The 12,994-nt window shown below is 46.2% G+C and overlaps 1 protein-coding gene across 2 annotated transcripts in view; it reads right to left on the reverse strand.

Moving 5' to 3' along the window:
• Positions 1 to 12,994, reverse strand: part of DENND2A (DENN domain containing 2A) — a 58,365-nt gene that overhangs the window by 23,351 nt on the left and 22,020 nt on the right. For both annotated transcript variants that reach the window (XM_048300965.1, XM_048300964.1), the window contains exons 2-6: positions 11,226 to 11,324; positions 8,420 to 9,631; positions 7,283 to 7,410; positions 3,925 to 4,046; positions 1,368 to 1,565 (exon numbers count right to left, since the gene is read on the reverse strand). In XM_048300965.1, the coding sequence (XP_048156922.1) occupies positions 1,368 to 1,565; positions 3,925 to 4,046; positions 7,283 to 7,410; positions 8,420 to 9,631; positions 11,226 to 11,296 (1,731 nt within the window). In that variant the 5' untranslated portion in view covers positions 11,297 to 11,324. The remainder of the gene's footprint in view (positions 1 to 1,367; positions 1,566 to 3,924; positions 4,047 to 7,282; positions 7,411 to 8,419; positions 9,632 to 11,225; positions 11,325 to 12,994) is intronic.

Below are 12,994 nucleotides of genomic sequence, written 5' to 3' on the forward strand. Positions count from 1 at the left end.
GCTTCCTGCTTGAGCAGACCTGCCTCCTTCTCAAGGTCCCAGGCAGGAGCAGCAGGACATGGCCACAGCATTCAGATTTATTCCATAAAGCCTGTGATCCTTCCACACATGTCCTGAGAGCTCAAGGTGAGACAAACCCACCACCTACTTGGTCAGGCATCTCTGAATGCAAATATTTAAGTGGGGGGCAGGATGCTCTGATGTGGCGGTGCAGCCTTCACACAGAAGCCCAGCTCAAGCCCCAGGTGACGCTGCCCTTGACACAGTAAACCTCAGTTCTGAGCTGGCCCTCAAGCAAGACTGCTCAGTGGCACTGTGGGGTAAATAAATACTTGGAATCCTCTTTTCAGTTGACATAAAAGTATGTGTGAACACACTGACAGAGCTCAAGCCCCTGCACAGATGTATAGACATACTGGGAAAGAAACCCCAGACATTTGCAGTCTTTGGCTCATTCCTGAAAGGCACACAGAGAGGGCATTCAAAAATCAGATATGCAAACATGAACACAGATCTGGCAACCAGGAAACAAAGAAGATACACAAACACATCCCATTTTCCCCAAATTAAAACTGTGGGTTTGGAAAAAAATCACCACAGACTGTCCCCAGTAGCCTCTGCTTGTCCTGCAAAGACCGGGATAAGCAACTGTGTTTTTATAATGTGTTTTTGAAACACTCAATAGATAGACTCCTGCCAAACCTCATTTGGGCTGAATACACATCCTGCCAGATCTGAAAGAAAATAAAATTTAAACAGAGTAATGCTGCATCCAAGTAAGAAATAGGAAATGTTGCTGCAAAAAATGCTCAGAACTGGAGAAAAGTCCTTTTGTCACTCAATTGTCATTATGTTCATTGCTCACCTACAATCACACCTTACCTGGAATTGAAACAGTTCATGAATCAAACCAAGCAAAGAACAACACATTTCCAGAAGGAAACAAACACACAACACACAGACAATTTCTGACTGTCCCATCCAGGAAGCACAGAAGGAAGTATGATGGGGTTTATCTTTTGCAAAATATGAACTACTTTTCTGCCTTTTTTTTCCCCTCGGACATACTTCAACTTCTATCCCAAAATTACAATAAATTACAATGCCTTTTTTTTTTTTTTCCTTATTATTTATCTATCCAGAAAATCATGAAATCTCAGATGGAAAAATAACTTCTTTAAAAGGTGCAGACATGTTTGTGTGCCTTCTCCTTCAGGCAGAAAGGGGGTTAAACACAAGTCAAATCAATAGCCAGGACATCAGCTATACTGCAGGGCTGCCACACTGAAAACTAAAGAAAACATGGTCTCATGCTCACATTCCTGCCTGGAAGAAGCCAAACAAAAAAGACAAAGCCCTGGATTTACCTTGGGAATCTTCCTTCTCCTCTTGCCATTCTGGGAGTCTCCCAAGGAGAAGAAGGTGTCATCTGGACTGCTGGGGGTTGAGGGAGGGCTGATTTTGGATGGTGACCCAGTCCCATCACGGCTCAGTTTCCATATGTCTGGCAGTTTGAAACTCCGCCGCTCTGAGTTTTGCCGGAAAAACATGGGTTTGGAAAGCAACTGGAAATGAAGGAGAAGGAATGAATGAGCACAGTACCTTGTGTATCTTTACTCTAAGATTGCTAACACTGTCACAGCAGTAAGTCCAGCGGGGCAGCCACAGCACTCAGTTGTCAAAACAGCCTGAGAGTGCCCACAGATTTCTGCACACGCAAGAAACCCATGCAGTCACTGGGCTACACCAGCACCAGCTTGACCAGCAATTGAACCATCCCATTTTCATTCCAGAACAGAACACAAGCTCAGGGGTTGGCCAAGAAGGCCTTGCTCCAGTGTGAAAAAAAATCTCTCAGGATTTGGGTAATCCAGAGGCTGGGATTGTAAACAGGGCAAGACTAACCAACCAACCACAAGCATTTGGGGTAAGGAGCAGCTAGCCAGGAGGAACTGAGAGCAGTGAGAGCCGGCAAAAAGCACTGTCAGTATGGCTGCCTCTGACAGGAGCCAGAATCAGATATTTCAGAGTGTACAAGAAATGCTGTTAGACAATTATGGAGACTGCTTTCCTCCTAAACTCATTAGCAGGTCCAGTGGGAGCACAACAGAAGATGTTTAAGTAGCAGAGTAAAGTTCCTAAAGTCTCTGACCAAAAATAGCACCAGAGAAGTAGAAAACTCAGCTCCAGATAAAGAAGGGCAAACCACTTCTCACCAGAAAGATGCTCAGTAAGAACACTTCTTATCTTCTCCTACAGAATTTCCCAGTAGTTATGACAAGGTAAATTGCACCTTTTGTGGGAACTGTATCTGCAATGCCAGAGGACATACCTACATGGCACTAAGAAGTGTGGGGGAGAGTTATCCAACCTGGTTCTGAACAATTCACAGCAGCACTGTGACGGTAGCTGAGGCAGCATCACCATCTGACTCCACCAGCAGACATACTCAGCAGTTATTAGTCAGACCAATTAATTCATTCAGCTTAGCTCAGGTGTCTCTGGATTCAGCAGAAGACGCTCAGCTCACAAAAACGTTTGCCACCCACAGAGAAGTCATGTTAAAATGAGGATGTAAGGAGTCTTTGCACTGAAGAATCTCATCCTGCACCAGGGATATGAGCTGCTACTGCAAGTCTGTCCAGACGCATTCCCTGTCACTGCAGCCTGGCCAGGTTCTCCAGCAGGATGCATGCTGCATTTGCAAACCCATTAGCTGCCAAGAGAGCTGCAGCATTTTTCTGACTGATGCAGACGGTGGCTTTTAGACCCCAAAGCACTGTGCTGTAACATAATTACTCCTGTTCAGCTCTCCTGCTGGGAACAGTAGCTCTGGTGAAAGGCATTCCTGGGCAATGCTGCAGCCCCCTCTCGATAGCACATGTGGGAAATCTGGGTGCACAGGTGACTGCAAAGCTCTCTGAGGGAAATCAACCTCATCCCAACACTCATTCACATAGCCCCTTGCTGCTCTACGCCTAACTAGCAACAAGGAGCATGGATTGAGAACCACAGAACAATTTTCACATTAAAGAGCTGAATTATCCAAAGACACCTTAGTTGCTGACTAAGGTGGCTGGAAAAGAGCAGCATGTCAAGAAACACTGCACATAAAACTACTGGAAATGTTGGATAACAGCTCTAATAATAGTTGTTACTAGGAAAGCATGAGAAAACCCCTTGGTCAGGAAAGCTGTGTTTAGATCCCTGCTATCCACTCCGAACCCAGCTGCTGCCAAGATGATTTTGGCTGTCATGCTGTCCCAGGCTTGGACTATCTAAACAGACAACATGAATCAACCAAAGCAGCCTGGGAGGCTGAGAGAGCAGGGCTGGCCTTGGAAAACCCTGAGCTCTGAGCAAGCGGTGCCAGCCAAAGTTTTACCTCTTCTTTTGGTTCCATGGACAAGGAGGAAAAAGGCACCAAGCTGTGAGCTGGGCTGTGGTGGGGACACCCTTCTAGACTGGCCCTCCACTGCACTGCATTACTTACCAGCAACCTGTCTCAGCATGGAGAGAGCAAAAAATGCCTCCTGAGGCAGGGGGGCTGCAGAGGCACCCGGGCACCAGCATGGGCAGACTGCACTGCCCACAGACACTGAGAGGAGGCTGCTGCAGGCCTTGATTACTCAAATACTTCCATGCCCTCTTTGAGGGGAGGAAGGTCTTCCCACACTGCCAGGGAAGGCAATCCTGGAGTGAAAAAACAAGTGAAAGCAAACAAACCATTTATATAAGGGAATGCTGGTTTGTTTGTTTACCTCACTGAAGGGCAGTAAATCTCTTATCACACTGTGTTCTGTGGCAAAAGACATAAAGGAAAAATCCCTAACATGATGAAGATGTTCACTTTTTCCACACAGGACCTGGATTTTACCCAAAAACTTTCTGGAGCAGAAGAGGTGGCCACTTGAATCAAAGTACCTTTGTGGGAGTCCCAGGTACAGAAGAGGTGGGGGATGCTGGGAAGGTCAGGACACATTTCTTCCCCAAACAGCGGCTGTTGGTCTCGATGTCTTCATAAGGGTTTTCCTTTGATGGTGGATCTGCAGCAAAGAGCCAAAGGCAAGAGATTGTAAGTGCAGAAAATCTCTGAGGTTTGCCATAAAAATCTGTTTGGGGATCTGCTGGTCTTCTCCCACTTCCCACATCAGACATAAAGACCTGTTCTCAAGCATTCCTGCAATTGCTTCATTCTCTCCATAGCCCTAGAAGTCCAGCTGCTTGCTGGGCAGTGTCCAAACCCTGACACAGACAAATGTAGCCATAGAAACATATTATAGATACTACAGATGGAAAAGACTCTGTGAGCCCTCAAGTTCATTCTCCTGTCTCCAGAAGAGCTGTGATGTTCTCATGCACATTAGTTCATAACTGTATTTCCTTCTTTCCAGTCCTCTGCTTAGAGCTGCTCAAATGAAACTGTGAGCTGAAGCCTAGCATAAAGGTCCTCTCTCTGTTTAAGCACCACATTTAGGGGGACCCCTGCTCAACACTTAATTGGGGCTTAAGTGGTGCCCTGCTCTTGGGCTGACTGCAAAGGATTTAATCCACTCTCTGAACATGGGTATCTATCACACAATCCAGGATTTCAAACAAATCTATCGATCATGGAAACTTCAATTTCACACACTTTACTTTAGAAAGAGGGAAGGATGAAGCCACCCAAAGTCAGGATGCTCTTGCCCTGGAAGAGGACTGGGGGGAGGGGATGTGGGACACAACACACACCTCTGAAGTAGATGTAGGTTCCTTCCTTCCCAGTAATTCTGGAGATGAGGCACACAACTAATTTGAGTTTTAAACACCCAAAATCATATATAATGAACTTCTCATATCCCACTCTTCAGCAGTGCTGGGGACTGTAAGCCTAAGCATGTTCAAAAAGAACACAACTCTGACAAAGCAGGTTGAGACATCTTCACTTGAGCATCTAAGAAACCACTGACAAAGGCTTAGCCCAAGCATCTGCACAGGCAAATGATGTGTTATGAGCCTTGTCTCTTCATTGCCCTCATTTCATGCCATATCCCAGTGGACAGCTGGGACTCGAAGCACCTGCCTTTCTCTTGCTGTCACATAATGCTTGGCTGAGAGTAAAGTCTGGGAGTCAGTGGTGCTGCAAGACACTGCAGCAGGAGCAGCAATGGCTGTGGGATCTGTCTAACCAGTGCACTCCCACCTGCCTGCCCAGCTGGGGCAGCAGCGCAGCTGAACTCTTGAGACAAGGACACAAACCCAAGTCTTTCCCAGCACTGTTCTCTCCCCTGGCTGGTGACACCCAGTGCTCAAGAGGGGGATCCAAATTCACCATGGAGGAGAAGGCAGGCGGGTGTGACACCAGCAAAGCAAGGCTGCACTAACACTTGGTCAGCAGACATTCTCCTGTCCCTGAAACTGGCTCCACTTTCTAATTTCAATGGCCTCTTCAGTACTGAAAACATACTTCAGCTGTCATGCAACTGGGAAGACTGGAGAAAAAAGAACAAGCTTGGGTTCTGTTGCCTGTCCCACCCTCAAACTGCTAAATAAGTCCAATTAGCTTCAGTCTAGAAGAAAGGACACTATGTCCCTCCTTTTTACAAATAAACCTAGTCATCCAGCTGCCAGCTTCCAATATTCCAGGTAAGCAATGGTGAACAGGGGAAAAAAGGGTGCATGAAGGAAATCTGTGTGACTTGCTGGGAAGTGGAACCATTATCCCACCAGCAGCCAAACCTCCCTAAGTCACACAAGTGTGTGCATGTGTGTGCTTGCACCTCCTGATGGACACATGTGACTGTCTGTGGGCCAGCAGTGGTGTCCTGTGGCTGAAGTCTTGGTTCCCCCTCCACTGGTGAGGTTTGCACAGGTTGTTTGTTTTGTGGATTAAACTTGTCTTTGGTCTTGTGAAAAACAAAACTGCAGCTTTTGATTTTGAGTTATCCCTGTCCACCCCTTTTCCCAAGCTTCCATGGTAACACCATCAGGATTGCAGGAACCAATTAAAGATAACTGACTCCAGGCAAAGCCTTAACATGCAGCAAGAAAACAAAAAACCATACCTGCTCTGTTAGCTGACAATTACCCATAACCTTGTTTTCTTCAAATCTTTGCAATTAAAAGACAGAGGGGAGAGGAATTTCAGGCTGATATTTGAGTTCCCTGCACACTTGGGACACAGAGGTGTGCTTATGTTTGAATAGATGGATTTGCCTTCACAGCCACTCTGTAATGCTATCCATGTTATTCCAGCTGACAAGGTGACCCTTACTCAGTAGTTTCTGAGACCTCCCATCATGCCCCAATACAAAAAACCCACAGCAGCTGCTTAGACACTCCCTGTTCCTTTGGGCCCCCAAGTGAAGAGAAGAAAAAAAGCAAACACAAGGCCCTTAGCTCCACAAATGAGGCCAACAGCTTCAAAAATGTCAAAAAGAATGGATTGGACTTGCCTTGTCTGCCATCAGTCCCAAAGGAACACAATTCCTCTAAGAGTCCTTTCTCATCAACTATGATCAGATTTTATTCATATCAAAATAATAATGCCTGGCCTGCTCCTGGGAAAGTGCAGCTCCTCCCACGCTGAACAACACAGAGCACCTTTGTAGGATTACAGCTGCATGGCAAGAGCTGATGCAGCTATTCCCTTCCTAATCTGCTGAACTCAGCCAAGAGATTCATGCAGCACCAGCCTACAGCTACTAAAACTCATTAAGGCTTTTTCAAGAGGGACACTTCTATTCTACGTTCCATCAAAGGCCACCTAACTCACAATATTAAAAAACACTATATTCATGGAGAGAGTTACAGGAAATAATCTTCAAAATGGCATTGATATGACACTGAAGTTAGAGAACTAAATGAAACTCAATTTCAAAGACTGTGGGACTTAGATTCTTAATTGCAATGGTACCTGAAGCCATACACAGTCCTATTCCTGAGCTGTGGAACTGACTTCAAGGCTATGTTTTCAGACTGTTCAGACTGACAAAATCACCACGATGGACAGATCAGAGCTGTGAGAATTAATCCACAGGACGAAAGGAAGGCAAAGGAGAGACGCCAGCAGAAAATAAAAGCTGCTTTCCATATGCCTCAGGTTTGTCTTTGAAGCTGATGAGCTTTGAAGTACCCCATCCATTTTTCTTATTACTTGCCAATAATATGTGCAAAATGTGTCCTGGTTTACATTTGGATAATAAACATACTTTATTCAGCACCTCTGCTGAATGCCTGTTGACCACGAGTCCCTGTTACTCAGGACTAGCAGTCAGCTCCCTTCCTTGGCCACAGTTCCTACCCAGGATGTCTTCATAGACGTTCTCCTCAGATAAAGTGCGTGTGAGGGCCAGCTTGGTCTGCGCGTACCAATCCACCCGGCCATTCTCGGATGATGACTGCAGCAGGTCTTCAAACTCATACGATTTCCTGCACAACAGAGAGGGGAGGAGGAGCAGAGAGGAGACTGATGCAGTTAACCAGCATTTATAACCAAATTACAGCTAATTCACTTCTCCAAAGTGCCACACAGCTGGCAAAGTAAATTACTGAGAACATTTCACAGCCTCATCTCATACAAAGCATGAAAAAGCAACACTGAGATTGGCTGGTTTTATCAGCCACGCAAATAAAGGCATTTGGGGGTGCCATAGATAATCTGGGTTGTCATGGCAATAGCACACTGTGAAGATGCAAGTGTTAAAAGGCACATCCTGGAACACTGCACAGAACCTTAGGACATGAGAGGTCCCATTTACAGCACAGATACCGCCCTCAAAAGGCATAAGAGGGCCCCAAAATCAGCTCTCTGAGCAGCACAGGAAAACAAAACTTGCTTGCAGAACAGTAGAAAGTAAAACCGTGCCTTTCATGAGCAAACCTAGCAAGTTGATTTCCTTTCTGCAACTGAGCCAGGAATTTTTAAGTGACAATTTATCCAGAGGGCATTAGAAAAGCCGTATATTTTATGTTCCCCACCCCAAAAATGTGTGACAATCATGTGGGAGGGGATAAAAGGCAAGCAAGCACTCCAGAAGAATATATATGCATCAGATTCACTGAGGTTTACTATGGACAGTGAAAATGCTGCAGCAGAGATTAGAGATTCTCATCGCAAACCCTGTTCCAGACCAGCTGTGGTCATTTTGTAATTAAATAGTTTCTGCTAAGAAAACCAAAACAAAACCCCAAACCCTTCAATTTTAGGCTTGAAGGTTAAGCCATGTAAATACAGTGACCTTATATCTGCCATGACTTATTCCTCCACAGTTACCCTGCGGAGTTGTGCTGGCCACTCATACATTCTCGGAGAGATGACTGAGTGCTGGTTATGCTGGAGATTCTGAGCAAAAAGGGAAGATTTGTCTCTCTCAGAGAAAGATGGGAAGGTGGACTCCACCATGAAGACCAACAGCTTCACGAAACACAGCCCAAATACCTGTGGTCAGCGTTGTTCTTGTGCTTCCCGCTCCAGAGCCTTCTGCTGACAGCTGATGGGGGAGGAGACGAGGGCAGAGGAGGGGGAGGAATGGATGGCAGAGGGGGTAAGTTTCTTTTATTCCTAACTGCTGGCACCCAGTCCTCTTCCCCCTCATGTTTGAAAGTCCGCCGAGGCTTGGGCAGTGGGTTGATGAAGGGCTTCTTCTCTGGCACCCCTGGCTCTGTGTACACATTCTCCACCGTGCAGTGCTTGGATTTCACATGAGAAGATCTTATCTCTTCTAGAGTCCCAAAAATTGGCTCACTGATTTCAGAGTCCACGCCAAGAAGCCTTTTGTTGAGCTCAGCCCCACATGTGCCCTCATGGCCCTCGGGAGTGGTGTGCCCTTGTGCTGCCTTCTCCTGCAAGCACTGTGGGGAATAGTAAGTACCAGGCAACTGCGGCTGCAGCTCTGCTGAGCCATCTTTCAAAGCCTGCTCTAGCTTCTTGACCTGACTAAGCACTGAAAGATTCTCCTTCTGGACCTCCCACTTCCCACCTTTCACCTCCTTGCATTTTCCAGGGCTGAACTCCACTTCCTCATCCTTTGGCGCTTCCCCCTTTCGCTCTGCTGCTTGCCCTGTGCCTTTCTGAGCTCCTGCTTTCCACTCATTCTCTTTGCCTGCCCCTTTGCACTCCAGCTCCCAGCTCGTAAGTCTCTTGGTCTCCACTTTCCGAGTCACCAGTGCTTCCCCACTCATCTTCTCAGTTACACAAGGCATCTTGTGCTCCTCTTTAACCCCCGGCTCCTCCTCTCTGCGAGGAGCAGACTGCGTTTCCTTTTTCCCTTCCCATTCTGAAATTTTGTCCTTGATGCTGAAGGACTTATTCCTCAAGCCAATTTTTCCAGGTGACCGCATATTCTGAGTGCCTCCTATCTGTCTCCTGATGATTTTATTGTTTTCTTTGACATTCAGATCCACAGATGGGTCACTGATGATCATTTTAGGACTAAGCATGTTCTGCTGAAAGCAGTCAAGCCTTGGATCCAGCATCAAGTTCTCCAAGGCTCCCAGTGGGTTCTTCACCACAGGCGAAACTGGTTCCGCTTCGGGTGTTAAACCCAGGGCAACAGAGGAATCTTCAGAACATTTCTCACCCAAAAATCCACACAAAGGTCTTTCTAATTCCTTCACAGCTGCTGTACTGTTTTTATCTGCAAGCTTGATCCTGCATATCAAAGACAAAAAGGGAAGAAACATTCACAGCCATTGCTCATCCTCAGTTTAATTCATCAGCTCCTCAAGTTTTACTCATAAAGCTGATGGCAGAGGATGCTCAAATCAAGCACTTGACATGGGCTTAGAGGGGAGGATGCTCAGGTAAAGCTCCTTCTAGCGAGAACATACTGCCCTTCTCTCACTAAAACTAAGACGAGGTTTGAAATGGAGCCTTTCTCTGTGGCAGAAGTAGGTTGCAGGTGAGAGAGGTATTTTTTGTACATCAGATATGCTGATCCCAATGAGAGGTTCACCAATGTGTGTGTGTAGAAGTGCAGCAGAGTTTTTGGACATCATGAGGCATTAAGCAAACATGAAGTGGACCACTTGCAAACAGCAGCAAAATTACTGCCGTTACACAGAGGAGAAAGCATATGGTACAGCTGGCATTCCTCCAGTGCCTGCTCAGAGGATCTCTCTCAGTCCATCCTAATGTTCCCCAAGTGCATATTGATGCCCAAAGACTGCACTTTTATTATTCCATTTCTATGGACTCTACCATCGCAGTCCACACGTGGGCTTAGGCTCCCATGCACCCAGGCACACTCCCATAGCAGAGAGATTCAACATTCTCAGATTAAACACCTTCACTGTTTGGGTCCAAAGTGCAACAAAAACCTCAAATATATTTAGTCTAGGGATTTCCAAGTGTGTGATATCACAGTATCAGTACTGTGGTATTTTATCAATATCCAGCTGAACAGGCAGTTACTACAACACAAAATGTTTCTGACCTGAAGCACTTGGCCATGTCTTTGAGGTTTGCCTGGGAAAGAGCACCAGGACAACAAAAGGTAATTACTGGGATGCAAACCCATATCATTAGTCCCATTTAACCACAATTCCAACACTAAGATTCAACTTGGGAAATCGTCCCATTAACTAAAATGTGTCAATTGTGCCTCTTCCAGAACTTAGCAGTCTTTTAAGAGCATCCATGGGGATACCCTGTGTGCTGGCAGGCTTGGAACTTTGTCCTGAAGCTAAGCAATGCTGGCAGCCATTTCAGACTTGGTTGTGGTGCAAATTGAGTCTGGGACAGGTTTCTGAGTGGAAACAGGACCTGAGCCAGACCTGTTCTTCCTTAGACTCACAGATATTTAAACCCTGGCTGTGGCAGTGACATTGTGCTTTGGTTAAGAGCACTGTGAACACCAAGGTCTTTCCCAAGATGGGCTTAACAGTGCCAGTGGTGGTTGGACCTCAGATTAGAAGCCACCCTGCAATGGGTGGGGACAGTGGGGCTTGTCTGAGGAGTCCCCAGGGATGAAGATTTCAAGTGCAGGCGGGGCAAACACTAACAGAGATATCATCAGCACAAATGGTCTTGCCTTGGGGCAGACCTTTTCCAGCACTGTGAGTCTGGAATACTGGAAGTCTGACTGAATGATGTAATACACAGAATCACAAGATGGGACCTATGGAATGAGTTTTAATGTGGGAGGAGAGAGGGACAGTGCCCAGCAGAGGGAAGGTTTCATTCCTCTGGTTTTCTTTGTGTTGGGGATAATAAACACTGGCACTGGAACATGGAAAGCTCTCACCTCTCAACAGACTTGCAGACAGCACCCCCAGACTTGCTGCTCACATCGGCCGCCTTGCTTGCTGTCATCATGTCAGCACACAGCAGGGCAGCAGGTCACCTGTGGACAGACACAAGGAAGAAGCATTGCTCTCTGCTCAGCATCCTTCTCTTTTCCTTCTACACACACACACGTTTCTCCTTGAAATCCAGGAGAGGAGCTGAAGCAAGACATGACAGCTTTCTGACGACAGTCCAGGCTACCTCCCCTGCAAAATGGGAAGAAGGGTGATAGCATTACCCCTCAGAAGCCCAGTGAGGACTTGACAGGTTTTGAGGGCAAAAATTGTCTTTAATTCAGCATCAATTGCTGCACCTTGACTTAAATATGGAGCACATTTCAAGAAGGCTTTTATTGTTGTCAAAATCTCAGCAGATTTAGGGGTTTTTTTCCCCCTTGCAGAAGACTAAAACAAAAACCATTTTAAAACAACCTGTGTTAAGGCCACATGTCTGAAGTGGTTGCTGGGCATATAACACTGTCACAACATTTGCAGCTTGGGACAGAAAACATTTTAGCCAGAAGAGACACTGCACTGCAGCCACTGGCCTTCTCTCTGGTGGGCCATGTTAGCCTGCTACTGATCTCATTTCAGAGGACAACTCCTCGTGGGGATAAGATAAATCATTCACAAAAATGAGTCATTCTGTTTGCCTCATGATTTCTAGCACTCATGGAATGACTGTCCCTCTCTTTGAGTGCCACTGTTATCTGGTCAATGCAGCAGACTCCATCTCCATTTTATTGCACTGCAATGCTCTTTCTTGTTAAACAGAAAATAGAGCTATTCTGTTACTCTGCAGCACCATCTCTGCTCACTTATAAGGGTGGTCTGCCTGCTCTAAAGCATTGCAATGACACCAGGCTCACCATCTTATAGGTAATACTTGGAAAAGGCTCTCAGATCTGTCCACTGGCTGGTCTGCCAGATGCTGCCTCACCATGCCCGGCATTTGAAAAAACCAAGTGCCTCTTGTCATTAAAAAAAATATAGCCCACCACACCAGAAACAGCAAAGAACAAAAGGATCTCTCGTTTCCACTGTTCAAGTTTTTGGGCAGAGAAAGGAAAAAAGGGGGTGGGGGGAAATCAGTTTTGTTTGTTCACAGTTTTCTTTCCCTCCTTTTATTCCATACTGGCAATGTTCCTGAGGCGAGGAGTGAACTCTGGGTCAACTCAATGTGTACACACTCGGGGCAGCTCATTGCTAACCATTTAGCAGACTCTTTTCCCAGACAATAAACCCCCTTGGCTTCTCTCCCTCATTAGTAACTGGAACAAACACCCACTTCACTTCTAGACACAGAGCAGCCTTGCAACACTGTCAAGAAAATTTACCAGCCCAAGGAACAAAATCTATTCATCTATCCGTTAACTGTTATGGATCGAAAATAATGAAAAACTAATGATACTTGTGGCCTTGGCCAAAGAATGACTCACCCAGACAGCCAAAGCAGATTCCTGCAAAGCTGCAACAGAGTCTGCTCTGCACTTTACAACACCCCTAGAGCAGGGACAGTCTCTTCTCTCAGCACTCATGTGGTGCCTTGCAGCTCCTCATCACTGCCATTCGCAGTAAGAAAAACAACATTTCTTGTGTCCACACACACAATCCCTGTGGCTCTGCTGAAACATCGAATATTCGCTGGGGATGCACTCCTCTGCCTTCATAACATCACTCAGTTTCCCCATGAGGAAACTCCATCTCTCAGCCTTTCACAACACCCCCC

This window comes from Corvus hawaiiensis, chromosome 4 (genome assembly GCF_020740725.1).
Source record: "Corvus hawaiiensis isolate bCorHaw1 chromosome 4, bCorHaw1.pri.cur, whole genome shotgun sequence".
NCBI lineage: Eukaryota > Metazoa > Chordata > Aves > Passeriformes > Corvidae > Corvus > Corvus hawaiiensis.